Consider the following 21,322-nt stretch of genomic DNA (forward strand, 5'->3'; position numbering starts at 1 on the left):
GCGCAGGGCCTGGCTCTACCTAGTCAAGTGTCCAATGTAGTTCCCACTACTGCCACAGTTATCACTTCGCCTTGTTTATGATTTGCGACCCATGCAAACTCCTGTACTCCACCACCCTCCGAGCATCCCATTTGTTGTTGCTTTGGCGTGAAGTACACCGCTTGCCAGTGTAGTCGTGCATCAGAGTAATCTAGTGACGCCACAGAGGTAGTACACATTGTGAATAAACGTTGTGTTGTGGAACTTATACCGTACACACATGAAGATATGGTAGAAATGCTGCTGATCTATAGAGAATGTACGTTGACGGGAAATACGTTATGAGATTGCTTGTTTGTTGATAGTACTGTTAGCGAACATCATGATTATTAAGTTAATATGTCTGTTTTCTACCCTACTCTACATACCTGTACTGTACCCTGTTGTAGGTGGACGAAATGCTGTTCAGGCAGAACGACTGTACAGAAGACGATTCCCTGACAAGTCATCGCCTTCGCGCCGGATGTTTGGTCGTCTCACATCTCGTCTACATGAAACGGGAAGCTTAAATACAAGACCTCGACATCGTCCTAGAACACGCATAGATGAACGTGCTGAAGTTGCTGTGCTCGCTACCATAGCTGTGAATCCTCAAATCAGCACACGTCAAATTGAACGTGAAGTTGGTGTGTCGAAATCAAGTGCACAGCGTATTCTTAAACGTCATAAACTTCATCCTTACCATGTTCATTTACACCAGGATCTTCATGGAAATGACTTCCGCAATAGGGTAACATTTTGTCGGTGGGCTCAGCAAAAACTTCTCACTAATCCAAATTTTTTTGCAGATGTTCTCTTTACCGACGAGGCATCATTCTCCAACAAAGGAATTGACAATATGAGGAATATGCATTATTGATCCGCAGACAATCCAAAATGGCTCCGTCAGGTAGAGCATCAACGTCCGTGGAAAGTTAATGTTTCGTGTGGGATTATTGGCGATACCATTATCGGACCTTTCTTAATAAATGGCATCCAAAATGGCAGACAATACTCCAAATTTATAAGACACAATCTTCCTGTTCTCCTGGACACCGTACCTCTGAAACAGAGAATGGTCATGTGGTATCAGCATGACGGATGCCCTGCACATAACGCCTTACGAGCACGGCGACTTCTGAACCGTAAGTTCCCTGGTAGGTGGATTGGACGAGGTGGCCCAGTTAGGTGGCCTGCCCGATCTCCGGACCTTACACCGCTGGATTATTTTCTTTGGGGAGCAGTGAAGGATGTTGTTTACCAACATGAACCAACAACACCCGAGGACATGAAGCAACGCATTATTGATGCTTGTACAGCCATCAAAGAGGAAACAATAGCACGAAGTAGGGCATCCTTCATCCGCACAGTGACCATATGTATGCAAGCCAATGGGCATCACTTTGAGCATGAGATGTGAACTCTATGTTTAGTATGTAGTGCTGGTATCACAGTGGATGTTTCTACAAAGGGCCATTTTAGCCAGTGATGTTAAGAAACATTTGTTTGCAGTAATTTGTCATTTAACGCATTAGATAAACATAACATTGATAATTATGTGATAATAAAACTAATTGGTTAAACATGTTTACATTCATCTTCTGTGTCCTACCTGAACTTCCCAAATCAAAACATTTTTACCTAAACAACGGTAAAACTTTTAGTCCGCTTGCTCGTTTCACTAAAACCATCAACATGAATTTTACTATTACGAGTGAATGATTAACTGTCACTTGCGCTAGATCTACAGTAAAGCAAAGTTTTAACGTTGAACGGCATTACCTTTTTGGTAACGGATTAACGATAAGCGAAGTTAACTTTGTGACTAACATTGCGGTACACAGATATGTTACAGAACCGCATCACCCCTAGCCTATGGGATAAATACCTGCTGGAATGTACGACGTTAATGCAGGATGGCAGCAGACCGTATTATTCGTTTCGGACCTCTTGATAAGTATGGAGGTGTGATTACACATGTCAATCACATCGCGATTACGGGCAGCATGGGGTTCACGCCTGAGCCTCAGGACGTGCGCTAGCAGCGCATGTCATGTGTTTCAAGCGTCAACTTCGCGTCTCAATATCTCGGGATGTAATGGGAATATTGCGATGCAATCAACGCCATTGTGTATGTGCTTTGTCATGCTATGGCTTGCTGGAGAAAAAATATAGGAGGTCCATTTAAAAAAACATAAGTTTGTGTTAAAAAACACATATGCTTTCGTTGTAGAATGTTTCCAAATATGTACATTCATGGGCCCCAGCCCTACATTGATACCGGTGAAAGTCGTTTTCCAATAGCTGTTATTGTTCCCGAGATATTTTGGGTGGACAAGATAGCTGGGACACCCTATATATATATATATATATATATATATATATATATATATATATATATATATATATATATTCTCTCTTCTAAAAATGTAATGGAACTCATTAACTTAGCCCTAGGACCAAAAGCAACCTCTAATGTGCTGTGCTAACATTCCATCCTACAGAAAACAGTCAGATACACAGAAACACATATATTCAACAACCTACACATGTAATGTCATGTAAAATATGTGATGATGTTTAAAACTAATTGATTGAACTTCCTATTGACAACTACTTGTACTCCACAGAAGATTATCTTCACAGAAACTCTTCAACTGCGAGGTGGCACAGTGGTTCCCACTCTGGACTCACAGTTGGAGTTATGACAGTATAGGTGTCTGTCTGGCCATCCAGATTTTAATTTCTCTAGATTTCCTAAATCGCTCCAGGGCAAATGCTAGGATGGTTCTTTTCAAAAGGACATGGCTTATTTCCATCCCCATTCTTTCACAGAATGAGCACTACAAAGCAGAAATGTGAAGCCATTTAACTGTCTCACATTTCAACTAAATAAAACATTCGTCGAATGCAATTACTCGGTAACAAGCCACAAAAGACAATAAGTAGCTTATAGTACACTAAAATACTCTGAAAGGGGAACTCTTATATACAGGGTGTATCACCTAAATTTTGCACTGCAGATATTGTGGAAATTGATAGTGCTGTTAATGTGTGGTTTTCACAGAATGGATTGGTAGCCAGGTGCTTGTATTCTTAGCCAATCAACAGATTTTAATATTTTTGTGCAAACTTATACTTTTTAAATGTAACAATGCCTACTGACGCAAACAAACTGAAATTAGGGTAAATTAGAATGTCAGTGGTGTTTTTTTCACGATGCTAGTGCTGGTCGTTTACGAAATATCGTATTTTGAAAAGTTTCCATACTGTCTCATGTTTGTGCCTTTCAATCTCTGTAGTTGATAGGTATAATGTTGTTATGTTTGCTTGCAGCGTATTTGTGTGTTCATTGAGTGCATTGCGACTTGCTAGTCCATTAGTGTGTGACAATCCAACCAGTGGGCGATGGGATTTATCAATGCGGAATAAAGCCAATATGCAGTGGGAGTGTAGGAAGAATGCAGTTTGTTCTAGTACAGTGTATGTGGCAAGATCCCCAATAGGCGTCAACCATCTCGTTGATTATTTGTCAAGCTCTTCAACCAGTTACGTGAAAGTAGTAGTGTGACACCTAGACAACATAACAGATGGAAACAAGTGACGACAGAAGAGGATAAAATTAATTTTCTTATTGCCAATGCAGCTGATCCGCACATTAGCTCCTATTTAACCACATGCCAAAGTGGAAATAGTCAGACAAGTATCTTATGCGTTCTCCATTGACATAGGTTCCGTCCATATCACATCTCTCCCCATCAAGAGTTGCATGGAAATGATTATAAGAATCGTGATAACTTCTGTACATGGGCATTAAGACAGGATACTCCAGATTTATCATGTACCTGGTTTATTGATGAACCCACATTTACCAATCATGGCCAGGTAAACAGCCACAACATGTACAGTTGGTCTGTTGACAATCCCAATTGGCTTCGTCAGGTGGACTGTCAGCGTCCATGGAATGTGGTGTTGGATAATGAACCATCATTTCATAGACCTGTTCGTCACAGATGGAACAATGAACACCCCCAAGTATCACAGCCTCTTAAGACTACCTTTCATGGATGCTAGAAGATGTCCCTCTGCAGACTAGGAGACACCTGAGATTCCAACATTATGGCTGCCCAGTCCATAGTTCACGAAGTACTACAGCATATCTTCATGAATTGTTTCCAAATCATTAGACTGGAGGCAGAAGGCGTGTACTTTGGCTGGCCTGTTCCCCAGATTTGACACCTGTAGCCTTTTTACTGTGGGGAAAGGTGAAATACACCATCTATAAGAACATACCAACCATACCCAATGATATGCAATGACGTATTAGTTAAATCTGCTTGGACATCTCCGCTGAAATGCTAGCACATGTGCAGCAGTTTTTACATACCAGACTGGAAACGTGTGTTGCCAATGCCGGTGGTCTTTTGAACATTAAAAAAAAATCTAACGAGGTAGAATGAAATGATAAGAACTGAAATAAATTATTATTTTAAGCTATTACACAGAGAGCATCCCAGAATGACCCAGAGAGCATCCCAGAGTGCCCCAGGGAGCTAAAACACTAAGAAGAATCGGCTTTTGGCAAGATCAATGTGTATTTGTTTTAGAATATGATATAATATGAGAACATTTGTAATTAATAAACTAAATACACCCACCCACCTCCCCAGGAGTCGTAACTCCGCACCCTAAGCTAAACTAAGAAATAAGAGTAAATAGAACACTATAAACGTGCTTCTGTATCTTCAGATACATTGAAGCATGGCTGTCTGTACTGTGCGGCTGCTTCGAGTAGATTGAGCGTGCAGCTGCCTCAGCACAGAGTCTGGGCCCCCTCCATGCCTGTTGTGATGCAGCGGCTGACGCCGCTGCTGATAAGACCACGCGGCAGCCAATCAGCACCTGACCGGATGGGCGTTGGCCCTACTTCCTGCATTTTTAGCAGCGGATCGCGCTCTGTTAAAACTAGAGCGCGATCCTCCAGCTCTGGCGGCAGCCAGGCGAAGCTCGTTCAAGGTCACCCGCCTTTAGTAGCTGCAGCAGCTAAGTGAAGACAGATCCGCATGACCAGTGTATGCACTTGTGTTCTTTAGTGTGTGCTACCATAAGTATTGAACAGATGTCAGTGTGGAAACTTTTCGAAATACATTACCTTGTAAACAACGGCAACAACACCACTGACATTCTAATTTACCCTTCATTCAGTACATTAAAGTCAATAGGCATTGTTCTATTTAAAAAGTGTATTTTTGAAATCTGTTGATTAGCTACCGACACAAGCCACTGACTACCAATCCACTCTATGAAAACCACACATCAGTAGCACTTTCCATTTCAGCAATATTTGTGGTGCAAGTTTTAGGTGATTTCACACACACACACACACACACACACACAGGTATAAGTGTTGGACAAAAATATGGAAGCATCGCAAGATATGCATGGTTGAACATAAATGCAGATGCTAGATGCCAATCAAGCCTGCGAATGGTGCAGCTGCAATTGACCACAAACGACACCTAAGCAATGTCGTCAATGCATTACAAATGCTAGTTATGGTTGGAACAGTATTCTGTGTAGTTGTGAGTGCGTTATGCCAGAGCTAAGTGATTCTAATGCGGAAAAACCGTTGTTGCTCACATGATGGGCTCTTCTGTAACCAAGGTAGCTCAAGTTTTTGGTGTTTCAAGAGGCTCCACATTAAAGTTTTATTCCTCATGGAAGGAAAGTGCAGAAGCATCATCCATCAAGTCACAACGTGGACGAAATTGTGTGTTGATTGGTCATGATAGACGATCATTGAAGAAGATTGGGATGGCAAATAAAAGGAAGACAGCTGTGAAATTTCTCCAGAACTAGATGTCGCAATCACAAACCTGTCAGCAATAAAACAACATGAATGGTACCCCAGAAACTGGGAATTGATGGGTGATCTGGAACTCCAGTACCCCCCCCTCCCCCCCCCCCCCAGTAATCCAGGTGCCTGTAACAGGAAAACGTGGTAGTAAACGCATAGAACCTGGACTATGAAGCAGTAGAAGAATGTAATTTGGTCTGTTGAATCTTGTTTCGCTCTGCTTTTAACTTCTGGCCGAGTTTACACTCCAAGATTGGAACTTGGTGGGGGTTCAGTGACTATTTGGACCATCATATCATGGTATCCCATGTGCTCTGTGATTACTCTTATTGATCTTCCAAGTCCATGGAGGGGCGAACAAAGACTTGGACCATTTTTTAATGAGAATCAAGGTGAAAGTTAGCCTGAAGAAAATTCAAAAGAAAAAAGCATACCCACAAAAATTCGTCACAAGCAAAATCAGAAAAATCAACCTTCAACTGTGAAAAATTTCACACTAAAGTGACACAAAAGACTAAAGAATGAAACCCACTGGAAAGGAATTTCAGACAGCCTCGTGGGTTTATATAATTAGAAAAGCATGTGAACAAGCTTTCCTTAAACATAAAAGTATTTATTTATTATATGTCCTGTGGATCAAATCAGTACAATAGCTTGTATAATTGGTATGGGGATAAGTCAATTCAAAAATACATATTACATTGAATAAGTTAATACATATTACAACATACACAACATGAATATCATACATCATTCACAAAATTTTACTAAATACTCTTTGTAAACAGCAGGCAGGACCATTGTAATACTGATACTGTTATTTTACCTATATAGCGCAGGTTCTAATAGCTACAACTTCTAACAGCTTATTATCTTATTTTCTTATGTGCTGCTTGAGTGAGCAAGATGAATTATACATACTCAAACATTAACATTTTTAATTCATTTACTTTTATTTCTAGAGATAAACACAAGAAAATAAACGATTCTTCTTTAAAATCAGAATACAAGTGATGAAAACCATCAGACAAAACAAAAGGAAATACATGAAGAAAAACTGGATTCTATCCGAGAAAATTTGTGCAACTACAGCAGAAAAGATTTTTTAGGACTTTTTGCAGGAATAATCAGAGGATATTTCCCACAAAATTTTTGTTTCAAAAAATCAGATGGAAGCTTCACATTGACGAATCAGAAAAATTGATGGGAACTGGCATGATATTTTTCTGAACTCCTCAACTGCCCTGAACCGCCCTAAAGAGTCCCTAAGGGAATCTTCACTTTGCCCACGCCAAATCCTTCCCTCCCTCACAAGAAGAGATTCACTGGCATGTCCCCAAACTCAAAAATAACAGAGCTTCGAGAAAAGATGGTTCACTGCAGAACTGACGAAAATCTTGTACCAAATTCCCTCAAAGAATTCACAGAAAGCACGACAGAGATTTGCCAGACAGACGAACTTCCAAAAGATAGGAAATGCGCTTTCATTCATTCGCAGCATACTGCACAAAAAAGGCAACAAAAAAGATTCAAACAACTGTCGAGGAATCTCCCTTTTGCAAGTTACATACAAAATTCTATTATCATGCCTCCTCCAAAGGGTATAGAAGCTACTCAGTCACGAAACTGCTGACTACTAAGCTGTCTTACACGTTAACTGAACCGGTATAAAACAAATATTCAGGTTGAAAACAGCATTGAAATACAAAGTGCTTGGGAACAGCCTTTTCATATTCTCCTTTTCGGACTTCAAGAAGGCGTATGGATCAGTCAATTGGCAATCTCTTTTCGTCATCCTCTAAGAACAAGGACGTGATCCAAAAACCCTAAATCTCGTCAAACAAACACTCACCAACAGATTTTCCAATATAGCATTCGTAGGTGAATTGTCATAACCGTTTCGATCAAACTAGTTTTGGTATGACGACGGTATGCCCCCTATCGTCGTTTATCGGATTTTGAGCAGAATCGTCCGAGAGTAGGAAAAAGAAACTTAAAAGCCTAAACCTTGTATGTCCTTCCGACTTATAATACCTAAAATTGGCCTCTAAACTTCTTGCCTCATTCTTGCAGATAATCTGACAAGCAGACAACGAGACGACAGTTGCTAAACATATAGGATCTCTCAAGAAATATCCTTCCAAAGAACCAAGTACATCTGCTCAAAACATCCTATTCAAAAACTGATTACATCATATGGACAAATCGAGAGAGTTCCATAGTTCATTATTTATGCGGCAGAGTCCTTGAACTTACAAGGAGAGAGAAAATGGCACAGAAAATCTAGCTAATGATGCTTACGAGAGCTTATGGTGAAATTTATAACATCTACATAAAAACGTGTACCCATTCACAGAAAATCAGGCACCAAAACACAGTTATCAAGCCTGAAGTCTTGAACGTTAGCAAAACGCTTTTAGGCTAAAGATATCCTAAAAGAAGGGTTGGGTTGGGTTTATTTGGTGGAAGAGACCAAGCAGCGAGGTCATTGGTCTCATTGGATTAGGGAAGGATGGGGAAGGAAGTCGGCCATGCCCTTTCAAAGGAACCATTCTAGCATTTGCCTGAAGCGATTTAGGGAAATCACGGGAAACCTAAATCAGGATGGCCGGACGCGGGATTGAACCGTCGTACTCCCGAATGCGAATCCAGTGTGCTAACCACTGCACTACCTCGCTCGGTCCTAAAAGAAGAACCCGAAGTTCTAAGAAAAATACTCGGCTCCATAAGAATATAAGATGGCGATAGACTACAATCCTGAAAAACAACTGGAAAACCATGAAATCTCACAGCAGGCATCAGAAAAGAAGACTGAAATTTCATGGAATATCTATATACTGCCAACAATAAGATGCACTCACAAAATTACGATATACATAGGACAACTCAGAATCGTATCCTGTATCCACCAGGACAAAAAAGACTTAGAAAAGACTCAGTTCATCCGATATTTTCAACACAGACTTATACAGACAAAAAAAATTAGCTGTTCAGTCAATACTGGAGTAGGCTTGTTGGTTGTTCTTCGTGTTTTACAGTCCCTGCTAACACATGTTGATAAAACAGATATCGTTGTAGACTAATTTGGGAGCGCTATATCGGATAACTATGTAAAATTCAACTTTAAAAATTCAGTTTTTTTTTTTGTAATGAGAAAGAGACCCACGCTTTCCGTCGACACTGGACACCGCATGAAAGACGCAGTATTTCAGTGGGGTGATTCCAGCCACATATGCAAAATCGAAATTGCAAGTACCCACAAAACATCGTAGATCATGCGCCTAACGACTTTTAGGAGTTTGTATATCATGGTGTACACTATAATGTACTTTTTCCTTGTTCTGCTTATATGTTCTTCATATCCGGTCGTCCGCAAGATATATGAAATTTGAGAAAATTAATCTTCTTACTAGAGTAGTTTATTTATCCAGATCGCAAAATATATATATATATATATATATATATATATATATATATATATATATATATATATATATATATACAACTAGTCTTGGCATGCTAAATTCAAATAATTTTACAGTCTGATTATCGTTATTCTTTATAAAGAAGAAATTCTAATATATGCATTACATACCATCTACATACGTAGAACACAGTGGCACAATGGTCAATTTATGTAGATGATATGTGACACGTGTATTAAGAGGTCTTCTTTATGACAAATGACGATTACTATACTGTAAAAAAATAGCCATACGTTTTATGATCTGAAGACATCAATTTCTATTGCTGAAACTGTTTTTCTGTGTATACATTTATTGCGCTCCGGGCAAATAACTTCTCTAGTAAGAATATTACATCTTTCAGATTCAGTTATTGTTCTCCTGTTCACGATTACAGGTTATCACAAATGACGTTTCATACAACATTGGAAACTCCGCCAGAAGCAACATGGTCACTGTTTGTGAACTTTGCGACTACGTTGTTGTGGTTGGTGCCAGTAACAATTCTGTATGGAAGTAGGCCTTAATTTTCGCCTCTGGTTACCAGAGATGTATTTTTCATGTTCGGTTGTTCATTGTTGATTCTATGATTTCGCCTTGAGAAGAAGGAACCGGAACGCCATTTGTGATGGCGGTGATGTGGTGGTAGTGTTGTCAGTTTATAGCTGATTTCTTTTTCGAATTATTTGGTCGGCGTGATATAAAAACATTAAAGAATGGCAGAATACCTTGCGTCAATTTTTGGTACAGAAAAGGACAAGTAAGTTGTTGAGCTGCGTGTTTTACAGTGAAGCCAATGTGGAGTGGCGCTTAGAATTTTCAAACAACTTTGCCCCGTAAATTTTTGTGTAAATACGCGTAATTGTTCAGTTACGTTTGGGCCAGTTGGTTTCTTCTGCCATTGATTAGTTTGTTATGCATTACTCCGGTTGATATTGTACACGATATTTTGACAAATAACGTCATCTCCTTATATAAATAATAGAAGCTATAGAGCGGTGTGTTATGACTATCAAACTTGTTTGAACTTTCCGTTTCCATCAACAGCTACAGGAAGTTCAGTGCGATAGGAATTTAGAGTTGTTCTATTTATGTGCATTAACTAGGTGCCTTTGCTCACCGAAGTTCATTTTTTGTATTGTGTACCTTTTCAGAGTTAATTGTTCATTCTACTTCAAGATAGGGGCATGTCGCCATGGCGATCGGTGTTCCAGAATACACAACAAACCAACATTCAGCCAGGTGAGTTTCGTGTTAAAAGTGAATGCCTACCTGCTTTTGAACTAAAGGCAATTTGTTTTTGGTATTATTGGTTGATTGTGTTTTATTTTCAGACCGTGCTGCTGCAGAACCTATACGTCAATCCTCAGAACTCTGCTAAATCTGCCGATGGTTCGCATCGTAAGTTTGGTTTTCTAAGTTTTAAGTCTCTGCTGTATGTGTGGGAGTTAACAAATGCTATTTTGCGTTTGAGGGAAATTAGATACTCAAGTTGTTATTTATTGCTCGTTGATCTACTAATGAGTTTTGGGTAAACAGAATAGATAGTATCAGATAGGGAATTAACATTATACATACAGCATATGATCCTGCAATTTAATGAAGGGTGTGATCATAATGAAGTATCTGTCCAAATGTGACAGCTTGAAAAGGTATATATATCAATTTTGTGGAAAAGTTAAATTGCAGGATTAAAAACAGTAATTTAACTTCATAAATAATAATTACAGATAGTTGTATTACTAATTTTGATGGTATGAATGCGTTTTGATATTAAAATTTCTTGAAGTAAGAAATAGTTTCTCCAGCTTTCTTGGAAAATTGTAAATGTGACAATCTATGCACTCTGTAGAAGGTGATGCTCTTAGGTACACGATGTATGGTTGGTTGTAGCTTGTATTTAGTTTGGTGAAGGAAGTTAATTTTCCCTCAGTTTTGCACAGAATTTTATAATTTTTATTAATTTAAAATATATTTAAAGATAAAAGAAATTTGCAGAGCAATAACTTGCAACATGTAGTATTTAGATGGAATTTATATGGTGAAGAAATATTAGATCACTTAGATTCGAAAATATAAAGAAATATAAGATGCTAAATAGGACAGAAGGCATCTACAGAAAAGCAGCTCACTACGTATTCGGTGTTTGTTCCAGTATTTATATTCATTGCAGCTCCTACATCCACTAATTTTGCACCAACATTTGGATATGTGGGAAGTATTTTGAAGTGTTCATTGGTTTTGAGCTGCTTACACTTTGTGCACATTTAATTTTATTTTGGTCAGTAATTAATAATGTACAATCAAGCAAATTGATATTTTGTTTTGGATATTCTTGTATGTACATGCAACGGGATATTTCTGTAAATCTTCATTTCAGATATGTATTTACTGTGGTGGTCTTGTGACCAGGAAATTCTGATATATAAGTGATCATTGACTTTCCCCTGGCAACTAGGAAATAGCAAACTGAAGTCTGAACTTAAAAAAAAGTGATGTAATACTTTGGGGAAGTATAAAATGGTTCAAATGGCTCTGAGCACTATGGGACTTAACATCTATGGTCATCAGTCCCCTAGAACTTAGAACTACTTAAACCTAACCAACCTAAGGACATCACACAACACACAGTCATCACGAGGCAGAGAAAATCTCTGACCCCGCCGGGAATCGAACCCGGGCGTGTGGGGAAGTATATCTTTGTTTCATTTGCAGGTAAAGGTGTAGAATAGGGTCAGTTATGTACTTGGGCATTTTGTGCAGCAATGTTATCAGCGCTTGCTGTGAGGTATGATGGAAACAACATATAAGCTGTTTGTGTTACATGGCCAGCAGGCAGTTTGTTTTGAAGTAATACATTTGGAAGAAAGGGTGAATAAATTTAATTGTTCCTTGTTTGAGTTACAGCTCCTTAAACTGTGCTGGTATCTGCAAATCAAGGACAGTGCTGCAAATAATCATATACTTGAAAAAGCAATGAGATATTTGTATGCTCTTGTGTTGCTAAGCAGTCGATCTTCGCGAGCCTACTGAATAAATGGATCAGTGTTTCTTACTTAAATCATGGGAGAAAGTATGTGGATGTTTATTAATATATTGAATGTGCAACTATAGTTTGTAAACATTGATCCACCTACCTTCTCCAATGATTGAGGTAAAGAACACAAGATGATTCCATTTGCAGGAACCTTTGACCCTTCGAGTATTTTCACTATCACATTTGATACATTTTTGTGTCTCTGCAATTAATCCACCAGACATACATGAATGGATGATGTCACCGTGCAGCACTAAATCATGTAAATTGGTTCACATTATAGCTATCACTGCCTTAATCACAAAATATTTCTCTTGGAACTCACTCACACACCAAAAAGAAGCTAAAAGACAATGGCCTTTGTGCAAGAAATAGTCTCCATTTTGCACCTCATTGGTTATGATATATCAATGAATCATCCCACTTTCTACACAGAACAGATGCATTGCCAACCCATAAGCAGTAGATAAGCACTGCTGTGACTGCCACTGGCCTTGATCTGTATGTAAGCCAAGAAACTAAAATAATGGCAAGATGCACTGACACGCCTTTAGTAAAATTTCCTACAAATGACAGTGTCAGTATGGTGAAGTAAAATATAAAGAATACTATAGTACACAAATCAATTTTTATCAGTTACAAACAAGGTTAAAACATAGATCATTCTTCCGAAAGGATTACTTTGAAACACTTTGTCTGCCCTTGCTCTCACACTGGCTGTGTAACAGACCTTTTGTTCCCGTATATATAAGAGCAAATTTTTACAACATTCCTGCATGAAGCACACCAGTGGCTCTTTTCTATGTTTTTACCTACGTTCTCTTTGAGAGCTATGAGTTGCCTTGCTATTGAATTCAGTTTGCATTTTATGTTCTTCTGAAATTTGACCTGATGACTTGTTCTTTTGCTGTAAATGCAAGAGTTACTGAGGAAAGAAATTGCTTCCAAATTTGTGTTGCAAATTTAATATTGATTTAGGACCACTTAGTCATTCTATGAAATGGTCGTAAAGAGAATAAGTAATCTTAACATACAATGCGGAGCAACTAATATGGGGAATTGAACTGGGTCATAGATTCTTCCACACCTTTGTTCGCCTCGATAACTGTTAAGAAACCTCCACACAATCTCTCTTTCCTAGTATGCAGATGCATGGGAATAAGAGCATGCACCTAAATTTGTGGAAAGGACGCATATACACATTGGCATTCTTGGGTCCACATGTTACCTCATTGTAAAAGTAGTTTGCTGTAGAGTCCCTTCCTTCCGGTGTGTGCTGTATTTGCTGTAATGAAAAGGCAACAGAAAATGGAAATGCAAAAGTGACTGTAGGTAAAGAAATATCTAAATAGTTGCATGAAAAGTACAAAGTGACAATATTTTGTACGCAAATTTAAAGAGGGAGTCACAATGAGATTTTAGGTTTTCTGCTTGAGACTGCAGCATTAAGGCTGGCAATACAATATTGTTGGATAGTAACTGGCAACTTACACACTTGTTTGAATTATTTATTTCATATTTCAAAGTAAAGCATTTCATTGATTATTTCCAAAACTGAGAAATATTTAAGGGATATTCTTAATTATATAAAGATTACCTAACTTTCAATGCACCATTTGTATTTTAGAAGAAAAGTGGTTTAAACAATTTAATCATTAAATATTATATGTAGATTAACATCCTCAGACTCAGCAAATTGGGGAGTTTCATAGACACCAGTATCCACTAGATCAGATTTTTTTTTTTTTTTTTCATCTTCCTTCATTTCTATTTTTAGTACCTTTTTTAGGAGCTACAAATACCTCAGCATTTCTTGTGTTTGAATGTCGGGCCTCTCGGTTATTAAATCACGATAGCATGAATATTCATCCACCCTTCATGAACTTCTAGCATGTTCTTCTCTGTTTTACTACTTCAAAGCTCATGGTATCTTACTTCATACAGCAGTATGGTCAGACTTATTATCTAATACATGTGTCAAATTTTAATTCAAATAATCTTCAGAAGTGACATTCCATACAACTTTGTAATTATGTATAAGTTTAAACATGCTTCCTTTTGGAGTCAACAGAAATTTTGCACAAAATTCACTTCACAACGTAACCTCAACACACTAAACAATATAACACACATGACTGCTAAAGATTGTAAATACTCTCTCCCAGTGAAGCCGGGAAGCAATGAACTGTATGTATGACTTCAATTTCCAGGAAATTATGCATGCTTAAATAGGCATGTTTAGTTGTACTGTTGAAAAATTATGTTCCTACTCAAAGTTGAACATGAAAAAGACATATGAACATACCTTTACAATGTAATATCTGTTATACCTGCCCTAAAGTGGTTTATGTGCCAGTACAAAGCTTGGATTATACAGCTGATGATCAATCGTAGTTAACAATATAGATTTCATTGATCAATACAGTAGTGTTTCTTTTTCTAAATATCGATGTGATGGCCTTCAAGAAATTCATACAGTTTGTGTGATGGCTTCAGATTTCTGCTGAGGTGTATGGATGTAACATTAAGGTGTGATTTTGAAGTATTTTGGATAGTATAATCAAATAGGTGTGTACAATTTGCAAATTTCATTCTGTAACTAACTTGTTTTGCATTAACTATAATAGTCATGCAGAGGTCTCACTGTGTCATTATTCACAGGAGGTCTAAGGTATGACTTGTCAAAGGCTACAGTCAAAATTTATGCTGGCCATTGTGTTGCCTTTCACAACAGGTTTTGTGGTGTTGTTTCTCTGTGATCTTCAGAATATCTTGGCATATTCTCTGGAAATGTGGTTGCAACTGTTAAAATGTTTACTATTTTTAGATGTATACCTGGATTACAAAAACAAAGTTGTCATCTGCCATAGCAACAACCAATCAGAAAATCTGCTTTGTCTATCTTCCATTCTGTTCAGTTGTAAAATCTCTCTACCAGTATGTCTTAGCTGTCAGTTCTCAGTAGCATAGTCATGATCCATTTTCTTTTATGTATTGTTTTTGCTTGTGGTGTGGTTTTAAGTTAATTAGTTAGCATATTTCTATAAAAGGAATCCTCACTGTGATAAATGGTATTTAAATTATAGAATTCTGGAACATGTCAAAGTGATCCATAGATTAAAGTTAGCAAAATGGACTGTAATTTGTGAGGAACAGGGCTTGTACCCAGTCTGGCCATACAGAGTGAAGTATTCTGTGTTTACCTTAAATCAATCAAAATTATTGCAAGTATGAATGTATTGCTGAGAATGGCATGGCTGATTCCTAATCTGTCCTTCGTCATTTCATAACTCGTGCTCCATCTTTGACATCGCCATTGACAGGAGGTTAAAACTCCCTTCCATCCTTTTAGGTAATCATTTACTCAACTTGCAGTACTTCCTGGTTTTGTGTTACTGAACATATTTATTTGAATTTGAGGTGACTCCCTGTGAATGTTGTGATGCCGAAGAGGTTAATGAATGCAGATAGTATTGCGTTGTACAAGAAGTACCTGCTTATAATTTCTAAACTTGCAACTTTCATTCTAATATTTGTAAGTACAACCACTGTCTGTTGCACTGTGCGTTGTTGATATTGATTACTTTCCTCCATAGTATCAGTATTGCTAAGATATTGTTGTGTGAAATAGTTGACTGACAAATGTATTTGTTTCAGTTGTGGCAAATGTATCAGATGAAGAAATGCAGGAACATTATGACAATTTCTTTGAAGATGTTTTTGTGGAATGTGAAGATAAGGTAAGGAAACTCCATGCCTTGACTGGAAGTAATGGTTCCTTCCTCCTCCTCTCTAGCAAGTAGATGTAAAGTAATAGTGTTCAGAACTGTTAGTTTTGTTGAATTTGTTTTCCACTCCTTCCTGATGTTTTCATTCTTCCCTGCATACCTTTTTTTTTCTTAAGTGTTTATTTTTCCTTGCAGTATGGTGAAATAGAAGAAATGAATGTATGTGACAACTTGGGAGACCATCTTGTTGGAAACGTGTACATTAAGGTAAGATCAGCAAATGGGTTAAGCTATCACCAGAATATTTTCACATACTGTGTGCTATGTTATGTAGCTACTAGCTGTGCAGATAGTGCTGTGGAGGAGAAAACAGTAGGGGTGGCATCCCTTGCAGATGGGGCAGTGGTGTAGGGGAGGTGTAGTTCTAGAGCTTAAGCGAACACCCAAATGTGTGTGTCTCAGAACTTTTAAGGTAGTTGCAAATGATCAAATTAACAGGTTATGTGAGTATGACAAATTACTCTAGCAGCTGTTTATTATTAAAAATGCAATGGGTACTGGATTAAGCAGAAATTTTAAGAGATGGAGCAATTTATTTTTGCATGTCCTGTACACTTTTCCTTTTATTGCCATGTTAAAATTTGCTTTCCACAAAAGTTTTCACACAATGTCACCTCACTAACATGCTAATGTAATTATAATTGCAACAGAATATTTAAACAGTCTACTAGTAATCAAATAATTGAAGACCAGTAAGATTAGTGTATGAAAAGCTCATCCTCAGTTGAAAAAAGAAAGAAGTATGATTCTGTAATTTGTTCTTGCTGACCCATACAAATATCAGGTACTATGAGTCTTTGATCTGAACTGTGCAGTAATAGGCACTGCAACTGTGCTGTGAATGCATTGAGTCTGTGCAAATATTGTCTGTTCAGTTATTATACAAGTAGATTGGAACTAAGCTTTGAAGACAGCGTAACACTAAGTTATAAAAGTCTGCAATATTATGAAAAAGATGTATTGCTATGTACGGTAAAGATGACTCTGGGTTGCAGACACACAATGAAAAGAATGTTCCATGTAAACTTTCGACCAAAGACTTCTTCAGAAAGGAAAAGGAGACAAAATTTTCACAAGAGTCCCCCCCCCCCCCCACACACACACACACGCCTGCCAGAATGCAACTGATATGCTGATATGTGTTGAAAGGGAGCTTGATAAGGAAAAGAGTAGAAAAGGGGAAAAAGACTGGTGGATTCACTGGCAGTGTGTAGAGCACAATGGTGGTGGTGAGGGGAGGTGACAGGACAGATAGTGTGGAAACAGTTGGGTGGAGTGTGTATGGATAGGTTGAAGCTGGGATAATTTTGGGAGTGGAGAATGTGTTGTAAGGATAACTCACATCTGCACTACTGAAAAGCTGTTGGTGGAGGGAAGGATCCAGATGACTCAGTTTGTGAAGCAGCCATTGAAATTGAGCAAGTTATGTACAGCTGAATGTTGTGGCACAGGGTGGTCTACTTTACTCTTGGTCAAGTCAAATTTTGGTGGTGGCCATTCATTCCGGTGGAGAGCTAGCTGATTGGTGGTCATACCAATATAAAAAGCGGAGCAATAATTACAGCAGAGCTGATTCCAAAGGTATCCCAGCCTCTGATGGGTTAGGATATGCCTGTGACAGCACTGTAATAGGAATTGCTGCATGGGTGATTGGGCAAGGAGTTGGGATTGGGAGTGACAAGGGGATGGACTATGGTGATAAAATTGGAGGTTGGGTGGGTCATGGAACACCAGTTTAGGAGGGTTGGGAATGATCTTCAGTAAGACGTCACTCACTACAGATCATTATAATGGATAATCAAAAAGCCCTGGCAAAGGATGTTGTTCAGCTGTTCCAAAATGCGGTGGTACTGTATGCCAAAGAGGGTGCCCCTTTGACATTTTTTGACAAATGGATCTATGCCGACATTCGTAAAAATGGCGATGGTACATTAGTCGTTACTAATGTAAAATTGTAAGTACCAGTCATCGTTCTCATATTTCTGTAATGCAAGAGCTCTCTAATTTGTGTTAAAATCTATTCTTGACTTAAGTTTCATACCTTTGTAATGTAAGCTATGATGGTCATTGTCCTTAAGCCACCTTCTGAAGAAGACAAATTTATATTTTTTGAAACCTAGGTAAAGAATTCTTTATCCATTGCAACTGGTCGGCTGTTTATAATTTTATTCTTTAGTGATGGTTTACAAAAAGCTTTGCATTTTGGAGTCCATAAGTTTTCGTGTGGGATCTGCAAAATTTAGCTTCAAAGAGTGAATGGTTACTGGGGTGATTGGAGACACATTAAACTATGGAAAGGATTCTTTCTTGACTGTTAAGCATTTTTAAAATAATTTCTCAGAAAAACCAACCCTCCATTTTGGTATCTCTAAAATTGCATGTAAGATTATCAAAGATAGTCATTTCGCATTTCATAAACAGTGAAACTAAATTGACTCAAGCATATTGCTGTTTAATAATATTGTAAAATGTATTCTGATGGCAAGGGAAATTCTAGGCTGTACTGAGCAATTTTAAAACAATATTTTTAGTCTAAATGTTAGTATTGTCCATTGCAAGAAAGAGGTGGTTGCTGATATAAGAGGGCAAACTTTTGTTGGTCCACTACCACCTTGTGATATTTGTAGCTTAAAGCCAAGAAACCATGCTTGATAGCCAGGCAAGCCCAGCTGTGGGTGGGACATCTTCTGAAGGTTCCTGTGCCTGTTTGTGGATTGCTTAGAAGAGTGGTAAAGGGTACAGCAATCAGTTGAAAATAAATGTTAATTGCAAATCCAGATTCTGTTGACTGACCGTCTTCAGTGCTAAGACATATAAAAGCCCAGTTCAAGTAAGGCAACATGCATGTCTTACCGTACACACGTAACAAAAGTAATCAAGTCTAGATAATATAAATGAATAGATAAAAAAATCTACTCACTCAGTGGTGGTAAGAACGTGCCCCCCCCCCCCCCCACACATATATATATAACTTTTAGAAGCTTTTGGAGCCAGTGGCTCCTTCTGGCAGAAGAGTTGAAGGTCAAGGAAGAGGGGTGAAGGAAAAGGACTGGAGAGGTTTAGGGAAAGGGGTACAGTTCAGAAAAGTCACCCAGAACCCCAGGTCAAGGGAGACTTACCTCTCCTTTCCTTTTCATTCACCACTCTTCCTTTCCCTTCAATTCTTCTGCCTCGAGGTCTGTGTGTCTGTGTGTGTGTGTGTGTGTGTGTGTGTGTGTGTGTGTGTGTGTGTGTGTGCGCGCGTGTGTGTTCTGCTGTCACCACTTGGTGAGTAGATTTTTATCTATCTGTTTATATCATTATACATAACAGTTGTGTAAGCTTTACGTGCGAGTGAGTGATAAAATACATACCAGCAAACGTAAGTTAAAACATCACAACCACTTATATAGACAAGTTCCTTCCAACTGGACTATTTGTGCCAAAGGCTGAATGAACACTGAGTTCACTGTTCACATTTACTACACAGCTGGCTTCATTGTAGGTCATACTAATCAGCACCCTCAACATGTGTGATGCATTAACAAGGTATATTAACTTTGTTTTACAATTTGCATGTTTTATAATTTTATTATTTTATACCTTTAAAAAAAAGATACAGGGTGTTTCAAAAATGACCGGTATATTTGAAACGGCAATACAAACTAAACGAGCAGCGATAGAAATACACAGTTTGTTGCAGTATGCTTGGGACAACAGTACATTTTCAGGCAGACAAACTTTCGAAATTACAGTAGTTACAGTTGTCAACAACAGATGGCGCTGCGGTCTGGGAAACTCTGTAGTACGATATTTTCCACATATCCACCATGCGTAGCAATAATATGGCGTAGTCTCTGAATGAAATTACCCGAAACCTTTGACAACGTGTCTGGCGGAATGGCTTCACATGCAGATGAGATGTACTGCTTCAGCTGTTCAATTGTTTCTGGATTCTGGCGGTACACCTGGTCTTTCATGTGTCCCCACAGAAAGAAGTCACAGGGGTTCATGTCTGGCGAATAGGGAGGCCAATCCACGCCGCCTCCTGTATGTTTCGGATAGCCCAAAGCAATCACACGATCATCGAAATATTCATTCAGGAAATTAAAGACGTCGGCCGTGCGATGTGGCCGGGCACCATCTTGCATAAACCACGAGGTGTTCGCAGTGTCGTCTAAGGCAGTTTGTACCGCCACAAATTCACGAAGAATGTCCAGATAGCGAGATGCAGTAATTGTTTCGGATCTGAAAAATGGGCCAATGATTCCTTTGGAAGAAATGGCGGCCCAGACCAGTACTTTTTGAGGATGCAGGGACGATGGGACTGCAACATGGGGCTTTTCGGTTCCCCATATGCGCCAGCTCTGTTTATTGACGAAGCCGTCCAGGTAAAAATAAGCTTCGTCAGTAAGCCAAATGCTGCCCACATGCATATCGCCGTCATCAGTACTGTGCACTATATCGTTAGCGAATGTCTCTCGTGCAGCAATGGTAGTGGCGCTGAGGGGTTGCCGCGTTTGAATTTTGTATGGATAGAGGTGTAAACTCTGGCGCATGAGACGATACGTGGACGTTGGCGTCATTTGGACCGCAGCTGCAACACGGCGAACGGAAACCCGAGGCCGCTGTTGGATCACCTGCTGCACTAGCTGCGCGTTGCCCTCTGTGGTTGCCGTACGCAGTTGCCCTACCTTTCCAGCACGTTCATCAGTCACGTTCCCAGTCCGTTGAAATTTTGCAAACAGATCCTTTATTGTATCGCTTTTCGGTCCTTTGGTTACATTAAACCTCCGTTGAAAACTTCGTCTTGTTGCAACAACACTGTGTTCTAGGTGGTGGAATTCCAACACCAGAAAAATCCTCTGTTCTAAGGAATAAACCATGTTGTCCACAGCACACTTGCACGTTGTGAACAGCACACACTTACAGCAGAAAGACGACGTACAGAATGGCGCACCCACAGACTGCATTGTCTCCTATATCTTTCACATCACTTGCAGCGCCATCTGTTGTTGAAAATTATAACTACTGTAATTTCGAAAGTTTGTCCGCCTGAAAATGTACTGTTGTCCCAAGCATATTGCAACAAACGGTGTATTTCTATCGCTGCTCGTTTAGTTTTTATTGCCGTTTCAAATATACCGGTCATTTTTGAAACACCCTGTACATACATAAA

General features: G+C 38.8%; 1 protein-coding gene across 2 annotated transcripts in view; it reads left to right on the forward strand.

The window, feature by feature from the left end:
- The first annotated feature begins 9,922 nt into the window (after window positions 1-9,922).
- Window positions 9,923-21,322, forward strand: part of LOC126194775 (splicing factor U2af 38 kDa subunit) — a 40,326-nt gene continuing 28,926 nt past the window's right edge. The window contains exons 1-5 of one of the 2 annotated variants that reach the window (XM_049933066.1): window positions 9,923-10,099; window positions 10,494-10,581; window positions 10,674-10,740; window positions 16,034-16,116; window positions 16,300-16,371. In XM_049933066.1, the coding sequence (XP_049789023.1) occupies window positions 10,056-10,099; window positions 10,494-10,581; window positions 10,674-10,740; window positions 16,034-16,116; window positions 16,300-16,371 (354 nt within the window). In that variant the 5' untranslated portion in view covers window positions 9,923-10,055. The remainder of the gene's footprint in view (window positions 10,100-10,493; window positions 10,582-10,673; window positions 10,741-16,033; window positions 16,117-16,299; window positions 16,372-21,322) is intronic. The other variant, XM_049933068.1, reaches the window with a different exon arrangement.

Source organism: Schistocerca nitens, chromosome 7 (assembly GCF_023898315.1).
Source record: "Schistocerca nitens isolate TAMUIC-IGC-003100 chromosome 7, iqSchNite1.1, whole genome shotgun sequence".
NCBI lineage: Eukaryota > Metazoa > Arthropoda > Insecta > Orthoptera > Acrididae > Schistocerca > Schistocerca nitens.